This window comes from Rhinopithecus roxellana, chromosome 17 (assembly GCF_007565055.1).
Source record: "Rhinopithecus roxellana isolate Shanxi Qingling chromosome 17, ASM756505v1, whole genome shotgun sequence".
NCBI lineage: Eukaryota > Metazoa > Chordata > Mammalia > Primates > Cercopithecidae > Rhinopithecus > Rhinopithecus roxellana.
Window position 1 is genome coordinate 23102038 of NC_044565.1, and position 20595 is coordinate 23122632.

At 41.5% G+C, this 20595-nt stretch overlaps 1 protein-coding gene across 2 annotated transcripts in view; it reads left to right on the forward strand.

Annotated features, from left to right (window-relative positions):
• ANXA4 (annexin A4) overlaps positions 1–20201 on the forward strand; it is an 86648-nt gene extending 66447 nt beyond the window's left edge. For both annotated transcript variants that reach the window (XM_010367619.2, XM_010367620.2), the window contains exons 6-13: positions 1108–1198; positions 4121–4200; positions 6209–6265; positions 9606–9699; positions 12410–12505; positions 13085–13143; positions 14486–14608; positions 19186–20201. In XM_010367619.2, coding sequence (XP_010365921.1) covers positions 1108–1198; positions 4121–4200; positions 6209–6265; positions 9606–9699; positions 12410–12505; positions 13085–13143; positions 14486–14608; positions 19186–19245 — 660 coding nt within the window. In that variant the 3' untranslated portion in view covers positions 19246–20201. The remainder of the gene's footprint in view (positions 1–1107; positions 1199–4120; positions 4201–6208; positions 6266–9605; positions 9700–12409; positions 12506–13084; positions 13144–14485; positions 14609–19185) is intronic.
• Positions 20202–20595: the final 394 nt, after the last annotated feature.

The following is a 20595-nucleotide window of genomic DNA, read 5'->3' on the forward strand; positions in this document are numbered from 1 at the left end:
CACAAGTGGGAGCTAAATGAGGAAAACACATGGACACATAGAGGGGAACAACACACACTGGGGCCTGTTGGACGATGGAGGGTGGGAGGAGGGAGAGGATCGGGAAAAATAACTAATGGGTACTAGGCTTAATACCTGGGTAATGAAATAATCTGTACAACAACCCCCATGACACAAGTTTATCTATATAACAAAACTGCACATGTATCCCTGAACTTAAAGTAAAAGTTAAATTTTTTTAAAAAAGAAACTATGACCAAGGCCTTCTGAGAGTGGCAGGTGTAAAGTATAGGAGATTTTCCTTCATTTATGACAACTTGAAAACAACATTACATTATACCAATGATAATTTAAAAATTCTTTTCCATAAAGGGCATCACTTGCTCCTTCCTGTGGCTCAATGGGGAGTGATTATAATTGTCGCTTTTAGTACAGCTCTAGAGACTTTGTGGTCATGTTAACTACTTTTGAGATATGTAACTTTATGACTGATACCATGGGGCCTCCAGGTCTACTATAGGCTTAGAACTGGCAAAAGAGTTCTTGGCTTCCCTAGATGACCTACCCACTGTGCCCTAGCCTGGGTCTGCCGAATTTTAATGACCAAGTATGTAATGCAAATACAAATGGTCCCCAACTTAGGATGGTTCTACTTAAAAATTTTCAGCGTATTGTACTCCTCATCATTAGTCGAGGAGTACAGTTATCCTCCTCAACCAGGTCAATAAATACTCAGACTTGTGGAAGGTTCTGGGCCAGGCTCTGGGAAAGCAAAGAGGTGACAAAGTCTTTGCCAGAAAATTCTGCCCTTCAGAGGAAGAGAGTAGAAGAGGTCAAGGAAAAATTAAGTTCCCAGAGGGCAGAAACTGTACCTATCCTCGAGTAACCAACACATAGTAAACAGCCTAGAAATGTTTGTTATTACTCATAATTATTATGGCAAACACTTTGGGTTTCAGGCGGGACAATAAAAGTGAACAAATGCTGTTGCTAGAACACAGTGGATTGTCTTTATTCTCTGCAGATTCATGGCTGTATTCCTTCTGTGTCTGGGCCTCGGCTTTGTAAACTGGCTCATATAGCCCTGTCCTCTGGTTTCTTGTTTAGGGAGCTGGCACTGATGAGGGCTGCCTAATTGAGATCCTGGCCTCCCGGACCCCTGAGGAGATCCGGCGCATAAGCCAAACCTACCAGCAGCGTACGTGACATCCGCAGTGGCCCTGGCTGAGGTTTCGCTGGATGAGAGGATGAGCGTAGCAGCGGGTGGTTGTCTGCTGATTAGACTTTTCATAGAATGCTGAGCATGAGGGATCCTCAGTGCCAAGCTCTGCTTCGAGAGAGATCCCTGTTTAGGCAAATGGTGGTCTGTTGGCTTCTTAAGATTTCTCAGGTGAAGATGACACACTATTTTGCCTACCCAGTGCAGTATTTTATTACCCTAAAAGTTGGAAAGTTGCTCCTTATTATCAGACAAAGAATCTAAGTTACTTGTTCAAAAGTGGTGGCACCAGCAGATCTTAGCATTCCAAGGAATGGTCTGGAGGGGCTGTCTGGCCCATAGTCTTCCCCTCAGACTGGACTGTATGTCCTCCAGCCAAATCAGAATGACAGCCATTCACTCCCCCTTAGAGACCTCCAGAGGGTGATACATACGAAGTGCCTTTAAAAAATGCCTGACTTTTTGCCCTGAGAATATAACTAAAAATGAATGAAGGTTTAGATCTCACAGTGTTTATTCAGTGTTGTCTACATTAGCTAAAAATGTCCAACAGTAGCCGAGTGTCTAAACAAAATATGATACACTTACACAATGAACTGTTATGTAGTCATTAAAACTTAAAGAGTATTTTTCTTTCTTTTATTTAACCTTTTTTTTTGAGACAGGGTCTGGGTCTCACTCTGTTGCCCAGGCTGGAGTGCAGTGGCTCCATCATAGCTCACTGCAGCCTTGACCTCCTGGGCTTCAGCAATCCACCCACTGCAGCCTGCTGAGTAGCTGGGACCACAGGCGTGCGCCACCACACCCAGCTAATTTTTGTATTTTTTGTAAAGATGGGGTTTCGCCATGCTGCCCAGGCTGGTCTCAAACTCCTGCGCCCAAGCAATCTGCCCACCTCAACCTCCCAAAGTGCTGGGATTACAGGTGTGAGCCACTGCACCTGGCCAACAATATTATTAAAGTATTTATTAAATGGTGTAGTATGTATAAGTGAAAAAGACAAGCCATAAAATAGTATGCTATGATCCCATTTTTAAAACATTAACACAGTTAATAACACATTATTTTTTAAATAAATGAAGATAATGTGTGCATATGGGGGAAAATGAGGAAGGATATTTACAGAAATGTTATCAGTGATTATTATTTCTGGGTGATTGGATTGCAGTGGAGTTCCTCACCTTGTCCCTTCATCTTACTTATTTGTTTTTTCCTAAGTCTTCTGTGGTCAGCATGTGTTACCTTTATAGAAAGAAAAACAAGGCCGGGCGCGGTGGCTCAAGCCTGTAATCCCAGCACTTTGGGAGGCCGAGACGGGCGGATCACGAGGTCAGGAGATCGAGACCATCCTGGCTAACCCGGTGAAACCCCGTCTCTACTAAAAAATACCAAAAAAAAAAAAAAAAACTAGCCGGGCAAGGTGGTGGGTGCCTGTAGTCCCAGCTACTCGGGAGGCTGAGGCAGGAGAATGGCGTGAACCCGCGAGGCGGAGCTTGCAGTGAGCTGAGATCCGGCCACTGCACTCCAGCCTGGGCAACAGAGTGAGACTCCCTCTCAAAAAAAAAAAAAAAAGAAAGAAAGAAAAACAACCACAATAAGAGCTTTGTGGGAAGTGTTCAGAGCAGGAGATTCTAAACCTTAGGAGTCTGGATTTAGCAACCCAGTCCCCACATCTGCCCAATGAGGGTTTTCTTCCCTGAGGGCTATGAAGGGCTGGAGCTTCTCTTTTTGTTTTTGCTTTTTAAAAATTAATAATGAAGAAGTGATTTTTAATTTCTTGCCGAAGCTCCCCCTCCCTTTTTTGTGACACAGGGTCTCACTCTCTGGCCCAGGCTGGAGTGCAGTGGCATGATCATGGCTCACTGCAGCCTTGACCTCCCCAGGTTGAGGTGATCCTCCCACCTCAGCCTCCCCTGTAGCTGGGACTACAAGCATGCGCCAACATACCCAGCCAATTTTTGTACTTTTTGTAGAGATGGGGGTTCACCATGTTGCCCAGGCTGGTCTCGAACTCCTGGACTCAAGCAATCTGCCCTCCTCAGCTCCCAAAGTGTTAGGATTACAGGCATGAGCCACTGTGCTTGGCCATGGAACTTCTCGTGGATAACCTGTCAGAACCTCCCAAGTGAGAGACATGGCAGAAAGGCATATGCTAGGATTTGCCCTTGACAGTGCTCCGACCCCAGCCCCGCTCCAAAGCTGGGTTCAGAAGCTCCTGTGTGGTTGCCTTCCATCCATGAAGCAGCAGGGGCTGCTCCACAGCTGTGGTTCTCTCTGCATCACTGAGAACCACATTCAGATCATACCCCTGGGTGGCAGGAAGCACAGAGGGAGGATTTTAGCTCCAGCTTTTTCAACCCCACATTTTAAGAACCGGGAATATCTCGGCTGGGTACGGTGGCTCACGCCTGAAATCCCAGAACTTTGGGAGGCCAAGGCAGGTGGATCACCTGAGGTCAGGATTTCAAGACCAGCCTGGCCAAAATGACAGAACCCCGTCTCTACTAAAAATACAAAAACTAGCCGGGCATGGTGGGGCGCACCTGTAATCCCAGCTACTCGGGTGGCTGAGGCAGGAGAATTGCTTGAATCCAGGAGCAGAGGTTGCAGTGAGCTGAGATGGTGTCACTGCACTCCAGACTCTTAACCTGGGCAACAGAATGAGATTCCATCTAGAAAGAAACAAAACAAAAATAGGAATATCTTGTGACAGGATAAGCTTATCTTGACCATTTTACCAGAGTTTAGTTTTTGAAAAACTGTGTGTGGGGTGAAAAAAAACCTCATGATAAGCTGCTTCCATAAGCAGACTGGTCTTGAGGGGACAGAGTACTCTGGAGTGTGACAGGGCATTGGGCAACACTCTTTATTCTGATGTAGCTAATTTCACTCCCTTGCTAGAATATGGACGGAGCCTTGAAGATGACATTCGCTCTGACACATCGTTCATGTTCCAGCGAGTGCTGGTGTCTCTGTCAGCTGTGAGTGACTGCTTCTGATGGGGGATGGGTTTTGTTGAAACGTCCACTCTATCCCCTTTGCCAGCCTTTCTCATCCTTGCAGTCCCTGACATGTGGATATTCCCCAGGTGCTGTTCTTGGACCCCTCTGTTCCTTTATCTTATTTCTTCTTCAGAGACTCTGGCTAATCCTTCATGCCCATTTGTTCTACTTTAATTTGATATTTACAAGTACCTAATACCTGCCAGATCCCCCTGTCACTCAGTGCATTGAGAGTTATGAAGATGATTCAGAGGCAGTTCCTGGGCCTTAAGAGTATATATTGTCATAAGGGAATACATCAGGTACACAAGTTGCTAGAAGGCATGAGAAGATTACATGCCAAAGGAGAGGCGCATAGGAAAAAGAAGACTCAAGGAGAAATTTTGGTTGTAGAAACAAAGAAAAGCCTTCATGACAGAGATGCTGGTTCAGAGAGGACTTGGAGGATTACTAGAATTTCAAGAGGCAGAGACGTGGGTGGGTATATTCCAGACAGGAAGAACAGCAAGAACAAGGCAGGGAACATGGGGTTCAGGGAACAACTGACTGAACAGTTGGGCTGGTGATTCTGGAAACAGGGTGGGAGGATAAACTGGAATTCTATGTTGGGAGGAGTTTACACTTACTGATTTGGGAGCAGTAGATGACATGATGATGACAACGATGATGGGAGTGATGTGACTGGAGCTGCACTTTCAGAAGAGTAATGTAATAGTGACGTGTAGGATGAACAGTGGTGAGAACTGGAGGCTGGACGACCAGGTAGGAAGCTACCTGGAAAATTCCAGCTGGAAAATTAAGCAGGACTGAGCTAGGTGGGGCAGGGGGTGCCTGAAAAGGGAAGTTGGAGACTCGAGACATTTCACCTCACTTCCCAACTGCATCTTTATCCCCGGCCTCCTTCCTGAGCGTGAGACTCTCATTTCACATTGCTTTTTAGATGTTTCCTTATGGATATTCTACTGTCCCCTTAAACCAGTCCTCATGAACTAAACTGGAACTCATTTTCCCTTCAAACCAGCTCTTCTTCCTGACTTGTCTGTTTCTGTTAATGTTGCTGCTATTCCTCCTACACTTAAAGAAGCAGAACCCTGGAGATCGTCTCCAATTTTCACGTTGTTCTTGTCTCCAATATTTACTTAGTAACACCTGCCTGTGTCTCATATTTCTTTCCCACTTTTTCTTTTCCTCCCATATTTACCACTCTGATGAGGCATGCCTAGACCATAGAACATCGAGACAATGTAACAATAAAAATAGCCTAAAAACTAGAGGAAAGTAGCCCATTTTGTCACTTGTTAGCATTCTTCAGAGGCTTCCACCCTGCCTTCTTGTGAGCTGGTGTTGGTGAGGGGTAGGGGGACATTTTTATGGGATCCTCAAGTCCCACCATAGGTCCCATATTCTCTTGACTCTCCTCTGTTCCCAGCCTCCCCAGCTTTTTTTTTTTTTTTTTTTTTTTAAGATACAAGGTCTTGCTGTGTTTCCCAGGCCAGCTATTCACAGGTGCCATCTTAGCTCAATGCCTTGAACTCCTGGCCTCAAGCCATCCTCCCACCTTAGCCTCTTGAGTAGCTGGAACTACAAGCACACCCTGACCCCCTTTGGCAGAGGTTGATCAATGTAGATTTGCCAGTTAGGAAGGCATGAGTCAGCTGGGAAGACACAGGAGAGTGGGGTGGTGGGTGAGGCCAGGAGATAGTGGAGGGAGCTGTCCCTGGGAAGCATTTCTTCTCCTTCTCCTTCTATTGGCAAAGGCACCCATGCAACATTAGAGGCCACACTGAGCCTCAGCCCTCTAGGCACACATCAGAGCCATGGTAATAATGCGAGCACGTTTAGAGGATGTCTGTCCTTCGTCCCTGGGTCTGAAGCCCCACTCCTCATGGTATTTTGTTTCATTACTCTAGACCTGCTATCTTAATGGTGTCCCCAGATCTTCATGTATATTCTCAAATTACTTTTTGTTTGTTTTTCTCATCCTCAGGGTGGGAGGGATGAAGGAAATTATCTGGACGATGCTCTCGTGAGACAGGATGCCCAGGTTGGTAGAACTGCAGCTTCTTTCTTCCAGTTTTCTTCTCTTTTGCCAATAAGACAGGCCTTAGTGGGTGGACAACATCTTATGTTACAGTGTATATTAGCCAGGCTTGGATATGTTCTTTAAAAACATTCCCACAGATGGCCTTTAATAACAGGTTTCTCGCGGAGGTACCTGGGGCTGGACATCATTATATAAGCACTTCTGGGTTCCAGGTTTCTCAACCTTAGGACCATTGTGTGGCAATACCGGAGAACCACTGAGTGTCTTCTGAATGCCTTGGAGGTGAAAGGGACTGTTCACTGTGCATTTTTCTTCATCAAAGAGGACATTTGATAGAACCTATATAAAATAGCCTGGCACAGTGTATACCCTGCTGGGTAAAATTAATAGGAAACCCCAAGAGGCATTTGCCTGTCTGTTTCCCAGCCTGGTGATGGTTGTCCTGGAACCAACCCATGGTCTAATCAGCTGTGGCCAGATAACACTAATAGCTAATAAAAAGTGGGTCATTATCAGATACCAAACACTGTTCTAAATTTTTTTTTGAGATGGAATGTCACTCTTGTTGCCCAGGCTGGAGTGCAATGGCGTGATCTTGGCTCACTGCAACGTCCACCTCCTGGGTTCAAGCAATTCTCCTGCCTCAGCCTCCCAAATAGCTGGGATAACAGGTGCCTGCCACCATACCCGGCAAATTTTTTGTATTTTTAGTAGAGACAGGTTTTCACCATGTTGGCCAGGCTGGTCTTGAACTCCTGACCTCAGGTGATCCACCTGTCTCGGCATCCCAAAGTGCTGGGATTACAGGCATGAGCCATCGCACCCTGCCCACTGTTCTAAATTCTATATTAAGTATGTCATTGAATCTTTGCAATAACTTCATAAGGTAAGTATTGCTATCCCCATTTTACAAGCAGGGAAACTGAGGCTTAGAGAGGTCAAGTACCTTGCTCAAGCTCAGACAGATAATAAAGGACAGAGCTAGGATTTGAACCAATTGGCATCTAGACCCAGTATTCTCTCTCTTTTTTTTTTTTTTTTTTTTTTTGAGACAGGGTCTCACTGTCACCCAGACTGGAGTATGGTGGCGTGATCTCAGCTCACCATAACTTCCCCCTCCCAGGCTCAAGCAATTCTCCCACCTCAGCCTCCCGAATAGCTGGGATCACAGGATGCACCACCACCACCCAGCTAGTTTTTGTATTTTTAGTAGAGATAGGGTTTCAACATGTTGGCCAGGCTCGTCTTGAACTCCGACCTCAAATGATCCACCTGCCATGGCCTCCCAAAGTGCAGCGATTATAGGCATGAGCCACCGCGCCTGGCCATAGACCCAGTATTCTTAATCAGTACATAACCATAATGAGGGATTGGTCCCATTCAGTGTGTGAGGTATGAACAACTTAGTTTTATGCAAAAGAGAACTTGTTGCTTTCATTAGAGGGGATAGAGGTCTGTGTGTGGCTTGGGCTTCTTGGAGCATAGCAGCTGGGTTTCAAAAGGGAGCACCCAGAAAGCAAGCATTCCAGTGGAACCAATGGCGGTTGCATGATTGTTTATGATCTAGTCTCAGAAATCAGTGTCACTTCCACTAACCTGTATCTTATTCTTTTTTTTTTTTTTTTTTTTGAGATAGGTTCTTGCTCTGTCTCCCAGGCTGGTGTGCAGTGGCATAATCTTGGCCCGCTGCAACCTTCACCTCCCAGGTTCAAGTGATCCTCCCATCTCAGCCTCCTGAGTAGCTGGACTACAGGCGCATGCCAGCATGCCTGGCTAATTTTTAAATTTTTTTTTGGTAGAGGTGGGATTTTGCCATATTGCCCAGGCTGGTCTCAAACTCCTGGGCTCAAGCAATCTACCTGCCTTGGCCTCCCAACGTGCTATGATTACAGGCATGAGCCACCATGCCCAGCCAACTACTATGCTTTATTAATTAAAGCAATGTTATTAGTCAGAATTCTGCAGAGGAACAGAACCAATAGAGAGAGAAAGAGAGACAGAGAGACAGACACAGACACACACACACACACACACACAGAGGGGGTATGTGTGTGGTGGGGGAGGGTGAAAGAGAGGATGGAGGTGGGCAAGTATCAGGATCTTCCGAGGGAGTCAGCAAGCTGGGGATGCAGGACAGCCATGATTTTGTTCCAGTCTGAGTCCAAAGGACTGACAACCAGGAGCAGTTCCCATCTGAAGGCCAGCAGGCTGGAAACCCATGAAGAACTGATGTTTCAGTTCACATTCAAAGGCAGGAAAAAAACTGATGCCCTAGCTCAAGGCAGTCAGGCAGGAGGACTCCCTCTTACTCTTGGGAAGGTCAGCCCTTTTGTTCCTGAAAACAAAAGCTTTCAGCTGATTGTATGAGGGCCCCTCTTCCATATTGGATCATCCAAAAACCCTCACAGAAACACCCAGAATAATGTTTGAGCAAAAATCTGGGTAACCCATGGCCTGGTCAAGTTGACATAAAATAAATTGTCACAAGCCTGTTGAGATTCAAGTTTCAGAAGTGCTGAATAAGATGAACGTTTTTGAATTAGGTGAATTAGATGAACGCTTTCAGCTTTAAATTTTTGTGATTATGTGAATTGACTTTAAAGCAGTGAGGGAATCAGAGAAAGAAGTGAAAAAATAGGGGAGTATATGGAGGTAAGCCCAACGAGCGACAATATGTGTGAGTTAAGATCTTTTTGAGAAATGTAACAGGCCAGCTGCTTATTATAAATGAACAGTAATTCTGAATTTAGCGATAATGTAGTTAAATTGAGCAGAATCAGTTTGTTGTATTCCTACCTGGTTGGAATGTAAGCAATTGGCAATGGGTCCCTGGTTCTACTGTGAGACCTGTAGCCTCAGGAAAATCACAGATCATTCTAGAGCAGGGCTATCCAATAGAACTCCCCACAGTGATGAGAACATTCCACATCTGCACTGTCCTGTATGGGTGACTACTGGCCACCTGTAGGCTAGTGTGACTGATGAGCTGAATTTTAAATTGTATTTAATTTTAATGAAAATTTAAACAGCCACATATGGTTAGTGGCAACTGTAGGGGACAGCCCAAATCTAGGACATTTCTTTTAGCTCTTAAGCTAGAACCATGTAGTCTCCAGCTAGGGAACTGCCAGTGTTTGCCTTGCCTCTCAGGAAGGTATGACGGAGTCCCAGCAGCCTGAGGAAGGGTCCTGAGTCATTTCCACTCACCACCACCATTTCCACCCCCATCACCAACAAAATAAAACTAATCTACCTCAGCTCTTTGAGCTTCTGGAAATATTTGCCTGTGTCCTGGCACATCCTTTTTGGAGTTTTAGACTTGTGCTTTGTTTGGCTTCAGGACCTGTATGAGGCTGGAGAGAAGAAATGGGGGACAGACGAGGTAAAATTTCTAACTGTTCTCTGTTCCCGGAACCGAAATCACCTGTTGCATGGTAAGGCACTTACTTCATTTCCCAAAGAAAGGGTGTGAAAGATAGCAAAAACTGTATTGCCCATAAGTAATTGATAACTTTTCTCCTTCAGTGGGTACAAAGAACTGATTGTACCCAAGTGTCTTAGATTCTCACCCTGGAAATGTATTAGTCCAATGACGTGTATGAAAGCTAATTTCTGAAAGATTAATTATGAATAATTAGCAAAAATGCATGTAGTCATAGAAGTTTGGCATTCTTGTTTCTAGGAAACTGACCTTCATAGTCAGTCGTTTTTCTAAAGTAGCCCCAGTATTTGCATTCTAATTTAGTTACATATGAAAGTAATCTGTAGTAGATCAGGTAGCAATAAAATAGCAATGTTGGTTGATATTTATTCCCGTGTACCATCCAAGCTGTAAAGCTAATACAAGTGATTTCTTTAGGGGTTACGTTGTATGAGATGAATAGTGGATAATTTCAAATTTGAAATGTTTCTGATTTGTTTCTGATAAATATAAACTTTGTAATGTGATTTTAACTTATTTGGGGGAAAGATACTAGACAATTTTAGAATATTTGCTGTCAGGTTTATATTCTTTTAAACAGCAGTAAGGGTTTAATAAGATATTTCATCTTTTATACGAGTTCTTTAGATCTTTAAGTACATTATAATTTTATAAACCCACCCACCATACCTTTTTAGTCACACACACTGATTTGCAAAGCCTGTGGGAAATTTGAGAATGAGTTTGTTGAATTGAAAACATAAAGCAATTGAGAAGTACAACACATTCTGAAGTTGTAATTATTTCAGATTTTTCACAGTGACAAGAAACAGGTGATTACTCCTGTTAATCAATATCCCAGGCTACTATCAGAAACACAAACTTCTGACTCAGCTTCTTACTTCATTTCCTTCCCTTGCCTGGTTACAAATAATAGGAATCTCCCCCTGGTGGTATTTTCCAAGAACTGCAGGTCCTCAGAAGCCGATTTAGTGCATAAATGCATTTGCAAGCATTTTCACTTCTGGGTGCAAGTCAATAGTTAGGCAATTATGAAATATCTGTAAGCCACCGGGAGAAAATATTTTAAGCACTGTTTGGATTAGGAAAACTTCATAATTGTCTTACCAACCAACAATAATGGTGAGGTTTCATAATAACTATGGTTTTGTTAATAATTTTCTATTTTCTAGGTGCATTGTTAAGCATTTTATAAGCATTGTTTCTTGCAACACCCAGTGGAGCAGTAATTATTTTCTCCATTTTACAGTGGAGAAAACTGAGGCTTAGAAATGTGTCAATTAAGTTCTTGGATTCTAAGCCACACACACTGACTTCAATTTAAGTAAAAAAAATATGAAATAATATAGAATGGGCCGGGCGCGGTGGCTCACGCCTGTAATCCCAGCACTTTGGGAGGCCGAGGCGGGCGGATCACAAGGTCAGGAGATCGAGACCACGGTGAAATCCCGTCTCTACTAAAAATACAAAAAATTAGCCGGGCGCGGTGGCGGGCGCCTGTAGTCCCAGCTACTTAGGAGGCTGAGGCAGGAGAATGGCGTAAACCCGGGAGACGGAGCTTGCAGTGAGCTGAGATCCGGCCACTGCACTCCAGCCTGCGCTACAGAGCGAGACTCCGTCTCAAAAAAAAAAAAAAAAAAAAAAAAGAAATAATATAGAATGGCACAAGAGGGAAAATGGAAAATACTGGTAGCTCACAGATTTATACAGAGAGCTGAACACCTTCAGGAAGAACAGCAATCAAGGCAGTTCTGGGGGTCTCAGTAGAAGGGAATAATGGATTTTATTTCTAAAGCAGAGTTTCTGAAGTTCGTTCTCTATTAAAGATGCTCATTATTGACCCCCTACTTGAAACTGGCTGAATTAGAACCTCTGAGTGTGACACCCAGGAAGTTTAACAGGTTTCTCTGAGGGTAAAGATGACGCAGTGCTTTTGGCCATCCCCGTGAGCTGCTCAATTAAAAAGTTCCCAGGAGAGAGTCTAATGGGTCCTGACTGGGTGAACTGCTCACGTGTTTGACAGAGGTTGTGGTGTATGTTGTTGAGTATGGTGTCCCTTGATTGACAGCCCTGTTAAAATCACATTGATGGAAGTGAGGCAGCACCCCAAAGAAGGCGATGGTGGGAAGATAAAATGGATACCTGCTCTAAGAAGGTTCCAGAAGGAGACAGCAAGAGAGGGGAACATATTCACCACATTCAAAAATACTTAGCAAAAAAAAAAAAAAAACAACAACAACAACAAATGTAATTATGTTTAAGTATTTTAAAAGATGCAACCAGCTGTTATTAACTGTGACTCAGTTTTGAAGAAGTTGAATTGTTCTAGTTTTGATGAGCCAAAAAGGAGATGACAGGGAGGTGATTGCCAAGGACAAAAACACAAAAAGACACATTCTACTTATTAAGGAAATAATGAGAAAGGAAAGCAAAGGTCCCCAGAGGCCATCTCCATTTTATGGATAAGGGTCCCACATAAGGGAAAGGACTTGACTGGTGTCCTGCAAACATCACAGCATTTCTTCCTTCTTGTCCACTCTGCACCTCCCTCTTGTGTGCTTACCCACATTACTAATTAGTTTCCTCCTCAAGTATGCTGAAAAATAAATAGTGTAGGCTAGTTAAAAATGCTCATTTGCTCCATACATTTCAGTTTCCTCTATTTTTTCTTCCCAATAATACTATTTTGTTATTGTTTGTAGTGTTTGATGAATACAAAAGGATATCACAGAAGGATATTGAACAGAGTATTAAATCTGAAACATCAGGTAGCTTTGAAGACGCTCTGCTGGCTATAGGTAAGCTGGTAGGGGGAGTAGAGAAACAAATGTCTATAGATTTTCCTTCTCATTATCAGCTTGCAATATGGGGATACAGAATTATTTTCAGAGATAAAAAGTTGTTTGAATCACTCATGGTACATTCCAGGTTTTTAAACAAGAAATACCATATACAACCTGATTGCTATTGTGCCATGTGGTTTATATATTTTATATCTTCTATGCTTTTGTATCTCCTATGTGAAAGGTAATAGCGTGCAGATAAACAAGCTGCAGCTTGCAAGTCTGTGAATGGTTAGAAACTAGTAACTGTCTCATATGGCAGATACAATAATCCTCATTTTGAAACGAAATACCACCCTTTGCTTTGATAGACTTTATCAATTACTTCTCGAGGAACTTGATAAATTGAGGGTACTTTCTATCTGTGAAAATACATAGAGCATAGCCTATGTTCATGAAACATTGCTTGGTTAAAATTTCCCTGGCAAAGCAAATATTGATAACTTGTAGAAACAGAGGAAACAACTGTCACTTTCCTTTTTTCATGGGTCTTATCCGTAATCTTTTCATTTCTTCTTTTTTTTTCTTTGCCAGTAAAGTGCATGAGGAACAAATCTGCGTATTTTGCTGAAAAGCTCTATAAATCAATGAAGGTAAATGGCCTTATTTTTAGCATCTAAATGAATTTGAGTTATCTTGTGTCCACCTTCTTAAGCCTACTTATATCCCCTATCCAAACTTTGCTCTGAAAGATCCAATTCCATTCATCGAATACTTCAGTGAGTGCCTGCTAATAATAATACTAGGTGATATTTACTGAGTACTTAGGATGTGTAGATCACTGTTTTTAATAGATTAATTATATCCCCGCAACAGCTCTATGAGGCTGGTACTATTACTAACCCCCAATTTACAGATGAGGAAACTGAGGCATAGAAAGGATATGCAGTTTGCCCAAGATTCTCAGTGAGGAAGTAATGGAGCTAGAATGCCAGGTGTTTACCTGGCATTCTAGCTCCAGAGCCCATATTCCTAACCCTCCATCGTACTCTGCAGGCACCTGTGCTGAGAATCACAGGAGGTGCAGGGAAGGTCAAAATGTAGTTTTTGGCCAGGTGCGGTGGCTCCTGTAATCCCAGCACTTTGGGAGGCTGAGGCGGGTGGATTACTTGAGGTCAGGAGTTCAAGACCAGCCTGGCTATCGTGGCGAAATCCCTGTTTCTGCAAAAATACAAAACTTAGGTATGGTGGCTCACGCCTATAATCCCATCTACTTGGGAGTCTGAGGCAAGAGAATCACTGGAACCCAGGAGGCAGAGGTTGCAGTGAGCTGAGATCGCACCACTGCACTCCAGCCTGGGTGACAGAGTAAGACTCTGTGTCAAAAAAAAGAAAAGAAAAGAAAAATGTAGAACTTGCTCTCAAAGAATGTCTAGCCCAGACAAGTATGTGCAAAACACCAATTACAACAAGATAGAATGTAAGACAGTAGTTGAGGATCCAAACATTGTAGAAACACAGAGGAAAGGGTTTTTTTTTTTTTTTCAATATTTGTTTTCTGAGATAGGGAGTCTGCAAAGAATGTATAAAGAAGTTGGTATATTTGAGCAGGACCTTCCAAATGTAAAAGTTTTACATCAGAGGATTTCACATGGCGAGGGGAAGGGGTGATAAGGCTGGGGAGGGAAGGATAGTACTCTATGAGAAGGAATCGCAGGTGAGCCAGGTGGCAGGGTATGTCTGGACAGCACAGGTTATGGCTCTAGAAAAGCAGGGAACAGCATCCTGTGGTCAGAACATATAGCACTGGAAAAGTGAGTTGTGGAGAGCTGTGAATACCGTGATGAGGAGTGAGGATATTCCTCAGGACTGCCAAGCAGTGGAGCAGAGGACATCATCAGCACAGTCATCTCTAGTCTTGCTTTGGCAGACTAAAGAAGACACTGAAAAACAGCTAGGTTTTTGTATATGTTTGGATTTCGTTTTCTTCCTTAGGGCTTGGGCACCGATGATGACACCCTCATCAGAGTGATGGTTTCTCGAGCAGAAATTGACATGTTGGATATCCGGGCACACTTCAAGAGACTCTATGGAAAGTCTCTGTACTCATTCATCAAGGTAGGTCACAGCAGCCTCAGTCCAGAGGAAAGGATCCAGAAAAGGACCCCTCTGACCTTGGCATTTAGCACTTGTCCCCTCTTCTTGGTATATACAATTTCCTTTAAAGATGATACTCCCGATATTTCCAGTCTCTCTTCTTTCACACAGATATTTAAACCTTTGCCAGGATACAAACTGGAAATTTGCCTTCTAAATACAGTAATTATTTTATGTTGACCCCAGACAAAGATTACATTTTAATGAATAGTGTTAAGCCCACAATTTCCTCGTCTACCTAATTATGATAGAAGATAAACAACTGAATCCAGAGTCCTATGCAGGGCTAGCTGAGGTCTGCTGGGAACATGGAAAAGCATTTTAGTTATCCTGAATTACTGTTCTTTACCAGGCACCAGACTTCTAGGAGTCCTAAGAGGGCATGGTAGTGGTGAGAAATGATTCACCTCCCTCAAAGCCGGGCTTCCTGGGATTTTATTTCTTGAGGATGCCAGAAGACTCTCATGGACATGAAAGTGAGACAGATTTCCCTAGCAGCTAAGGTTGCCTGCACTGCAAGCTTCAAATTAGCGTTTGATCTGTGAATTAAATATTCTGAATCTTACTCAAAGCTTGGAGAGGTGTGACAATTAGGTGATTTAAACTGCAGATTTTTCTCTTTTTTTTTTTTTTTTTTTTGAGATGGAGTCTCACTGTGTCACCCAGACTAGAGTGCAGTGGTACAATCTCCACTCACTGCAACCTCCACCTCCTTGGTTCAAGTGATCCTCCTGCCTCAGCCTCCTGAGTAGCTGGGACTACAGGCATGAGCTTTGTATTTTTTATAGAAATGGTGTTTCACTATGTTGGCCAGGCTGGTCTTGAACTCCTGACCTCAAGTGATCCACCCCTCGCGGTCTCCCAAAGTGCTGGGATTACAGGCATGAGCCACCATGCCCCACCAAGCTGTGGATTTTGTTACTATGTCTGCAAGGCATGCAGGAACTTGTTTCTATGTCTGGCTAGGCTATAAGGTAACTTGATTTTGCAGAGCTGAACTGTATAACTAGTTTAAGATTCAAGGATGACAGTAAGTGAAGTTATGGGAAAATATACTACAAACAAGAAAAAATAAAAATAAAAAAACCCCAGGAAATGACAAATGATTTATGGATGATATGGAGAGACTAGAACTCTCGTGCACCATTGGTAGGAGTGTAAAGTGGTGCAGCCACTGTGAAAAACAGTCTGTTAAGAAACTTTAAGCACCAAACTTCTTCAAAAAGTTTAATATAGACCAGGCATCGTGGCTCACGCCTGTAATCCCAGCACTTTGGGAGACCGAGACCGGTGAATCACTTGAGCCCAGGAGTTCGAGACCAGCCTAGGCAACATAGTGAGACCCTGTCTCTACAAAAAATACAAAAATTAGCTGGTGTGGTGGTGCACGCCTGTAGTCCCAGCTACTCAGGAGGCTGAGGTGGGAGGATCACCTGAGGCTGGGGAGGTCGAGGCTGCAGTGAGCCATGATTGTACCACTTCAAGACTCCAGCCTGAGTAAAGACCCTTCCCAAAAAAGAAAAAAAAATTTTTAACATAGAATGACCACATGATCCAGCAATTCCACTCTCAGTTATATACTTAAATGAAAACAGGAACTCAAACAGCTAGTTGTACATCAACATAAACATTATTAACAATAGGCACAGGGTGAAAACAACCTAAATATCTATCAACAGATGACTAAACAAAATATATATACATACATAAAAAGCAATGATGTTCAATGGTAGGCTGTCATGAAAAAAAGGAATGACATTTTTGATACATGAATGAACCTTGAAAATATACTAAGTGCAATAAATCAGACACAAAAGGACAAATATTGTATGATTCTGCTTTATGAAGTATGTAGAATAGGTAGATTCATAGGGACAGAAAGTAGATTAGAGGTTACCAGGAATTTGGAGGGAGAGGAAAGAATGGGAGTTATTGGTTAGTGGGTACAGAGTTTCTGTTTGGGGTGATGAAAGGGTTTTAGAAATAGACAGTGATGATGGTTACATAACACTGTAAAAGTAACATTGAAAATGGTTAAAATGACAAATTATATATATATATTTTTTTACCACAATAAAAAGTCTCTGAAAGAATTTAAATAAAATTGTTTAATGAAATGTGAAAAGAGTAGACTATTATAATACTTAATCACAGCATTATATTATTTACATTGCTTTATGTTATTTATATTTATATCAATAATATGGTATTATAGTATATAATTTTATATTATTATTACTATTAATAGGGAATAACTTAAATTAATTATGGAAAATTCATACAATATAATACTACACCAACACTAAAATGATTGAGTACAAATATATTGATTGGCTTGGGAAGAAAACACTATAATCTAGTGTATATATGTCTGTATATATAAATATGTAAATATATGTGTGTATACACACACACCACTAGAAAAGATTAAAAAGAATACATTGCTCATTCAATAATAGTTGTCAAAAGAAACAAAAGACACAGAATAGAAGCATAAAATATGTAAATAATAGAAAAAAATGACAAAAGATAAAAATAAAAGTTATAAAAATAAACTCTCAGGTTAGGTAAAAATATGAAATCCAACTTCATGCTGTTTATAAGAAACAACTAAAAAACAGTGACATATAAAAAGCTTAAAGAAAAACACCAGGGAAAGAAAGCGGACATATAAGAAAGAAAGTGGAGATTATGCTATTAGTAAAAAGAAGAATTTACAGAGAAAAAGTATTAAATAGGAGAGAGTGGATCACTTTATACTGACAAAGGCAACAATTCACAGCAAAGATTAAACTGTTATGAAACTTCAAGTGCCAAATCATATTGCATTGAAATGTATAAATAAGAAACTCGAGGCTCCCAAAGAAAACATATAATGGAATTACTATGCTAGTGAGAGACTTTAATACATACTATGCTTTGGCAGATCAGTAAGGCAAAGTATAAACAAGGATATATTAAGATTGAGTTTAACAGATATTTATTAAACTTTGAACCCTATATACAGAGATTCCATCTTTTCTAGTCCCCACGAATGACTAATATATATTAATCTAGGCCAGATGCAGTGGCTCACACCTAAAATCCCAGCATTTTGGGAAGCTGAGGTGAGAGGATCGCTTGAGCCCAGGAGTTCAAGGCTGCAGCAAGCAATGACCACACCACTGTACTCCAGCCTGGGTGATATAGCAAGACCCTGTCTCTAAAAATATAATATAAATAAATAAATAAAAGATTTAAAAATTAATTATGACCACTAAAATTTCTATGTAGAAATTATAGAACCTTTCTGGAAGACTGTTTTGTAACCCATATCAAAATGTTTAAGAAAACAGGTTGGGTGCAGTGGCTCACACCAGTAATCCCAGTACTTTGGGAGGCTGAGGTGGGTGGATCACTTGAGGTCAGGACTTCATGACCAACTTGGCCAACATGGTGAAACCCCGTCTCTATTAAAAATATAAAAATTAGCCAGGCATGGTGGTGTGCACCTGTAGTGCCAGCTACACAGGCAGCTGAGGCAGAATCGCTTGAACCTGGGAGGCGGAGGTTGCAGTGGGCCAAGATTGCACCACTGCACTCTAGCCTGGGCCACAGAACGAGACTCCGTCTCAAAAAAAAAAAAAAAAAAACAGGTTTAAGAAAATGCATTTAGTCCAGTAATTCCTATTTTATGAAAATTTGTCCAGAATAAATCATTAAGAAAATATACAAAAATGTAACTACAATATGCTTATTGAAGCAGTGTTTATAATAGTGAAAAATTGAAACAACATAAATATCCAACAATAGGGAGAGGGAGGATGTGATTAAATAATTTTACCTGCGTACAATGGGATAGTCTGTAACCATTAAATAATGTTGTAGAATAATATTTAACAAAACAGGGGTCTGGTACAGTGGCTCACGCCTGTAATCCCAGCACTTTGGGAGGCCGAGGTGGGCGGATCACGAGGTCAGGAGATTGAGACCATCCTGGCTAACATGGTGAAACCCCATCTCTACTAAAAATACAAAAATAAAAGCTGGGCATGGTGGCGGGCACCTGTAGTCCCAGCTACTCTGGAGACTGAGGTAGAATGGTGTGAACCCGGGAGGTGGAGCTTGCAGTGAGCTGAGATCACGCCACTGCACTCCAGCCTGGGCAACAGAACGAGACTCCATCTCAAAAAAAAAAAAAAAAATTTAACAAAATAGGGAAATAGGCTATATTGTTAAGTGAAAAAGCAGAATACAGACTACTACTGTTCTATCACATTGGTTATCTAAATACATAGAAAAAAGACTGGAAGGACATTCACACATCAAAATGATAAGAATAGTAGTCTCTAGATGATGGAATAATGGTTGATTTTTGTGTTCTTTTTTGTCTTTATTTTCTACACTAAATAAGTATTACCTTTGTAATAAAAAATAACAAAAAAAAATTTAAAGCTAAGAAAAATCCAGCCAAGCTTGAAAAAGTTGGCTTAGATGACTTTGAACTGTGTGTTTTGTTTCAAAATTTATTTATCTAACTTTGCTTCCCTATCCAACAGGGTGACACATCCGGAGACTACAGGAAAGTACTGCTTGTTCTCTGTGGAGGAGACGATTAAAATAAAAATCCCAGAAGGACAGGAGGATTCTCCACACTTTGAATTTTTTTAACTTCATTTTTCTACACTGCTATTATCATTATCTCAGAATGCTTATTTCCAATTAAAACGCCTACAGCTGCCTCCTAGGATATAGACTGTCTGTATTATTATTCGCCTATAATTAGTCATTATAATGCTTTAAAGCTGTACTTGCATTTCAAAGCTTGTAAGACATAAATGGAGATTTAAAAATAGAAATAAAAATGTATTCCATGTTTTTAAAAGATTACTTTATACCTTGTGTTTCACAGACATTGAATATATTAAATTATTCCATATTTTCTTTTCAGTGAAAAATTTTTTAAATGGAAAACTGTTCTAAAATCACTTTTTTCCCTAATCTAATTTTTAGAGTAGCTAGTATTTTCTTCATTTGCAATTGTAAGCATCTGGTTAGTGAGAACGCCTATCCAGTTGTCTATATTTCATAGTCAAAGCCTTGAAAGCATCTACAAATCTCTTTTATTAGGTTTTGTCCATAGCATTAGTTGATCCTTACTAAGTTTTTCATGGGAGACTTCCTTCATCACATCTTATGTTGAAATCACTTTCTGTAGTCAACGTATACCAAAACCAATTTATCTGAACAAACTAAATTCTAAAGTATGGTTATACAAACCATATACATCTGGTTACCAAACATAGATGCCGAACATTCCATATTATGATAGTTAATGTCTTAATCCAGCTTGCAAGTGAATGGAAAAAACAAATAAGCTTCAAACTAGGTATTCTGGGAATTATGTAATGTTCTGAATTTAGTTTGATATAAAGAAAACTTTTTTGTGCTAAAAATACTTTTTAAAATCTTTTTCAATTTCGTTGATTGTAGTAATTTCTGTTTGCACTGTGCCTTTCAACTCCAGAAACATTCTGAAGATGTACTTGGATTTAATTAAAAAGTTCACTTTGTATGAACATGGAAAAATAATTTTAATTTTAAAATGGTGTCTTTAGGCTGGGGGCAGTGGTTCACGCCAGTAATCCCAGCACTTTGGGAGGCCAAGGTGGGTGGATTACCTGAGGTCAGGAGTTCAAGACCAGCCTGGCCAACATGGAGAAACCGCATCTCTACTAAAAATACAAAAATTAGCTGGCTCTGGTGGCAGGTGCCTGTAATCCCAGCCACTCAGGAGGCTGAGTCAGGGAGAATTGCTTGAACCCAGGAGGCAGGAGGTGAAGGTTGCAGTAAGCCGAGATCACGGCAGCCTGGGCGACAGAGCGAGAAACCAAATCTTAAAGGGATGGGGAGGGGAGGGGAGGAGAGGAGAGTGTCTTTAAAACGAGGTATAGTCTTTCTGTGATCCA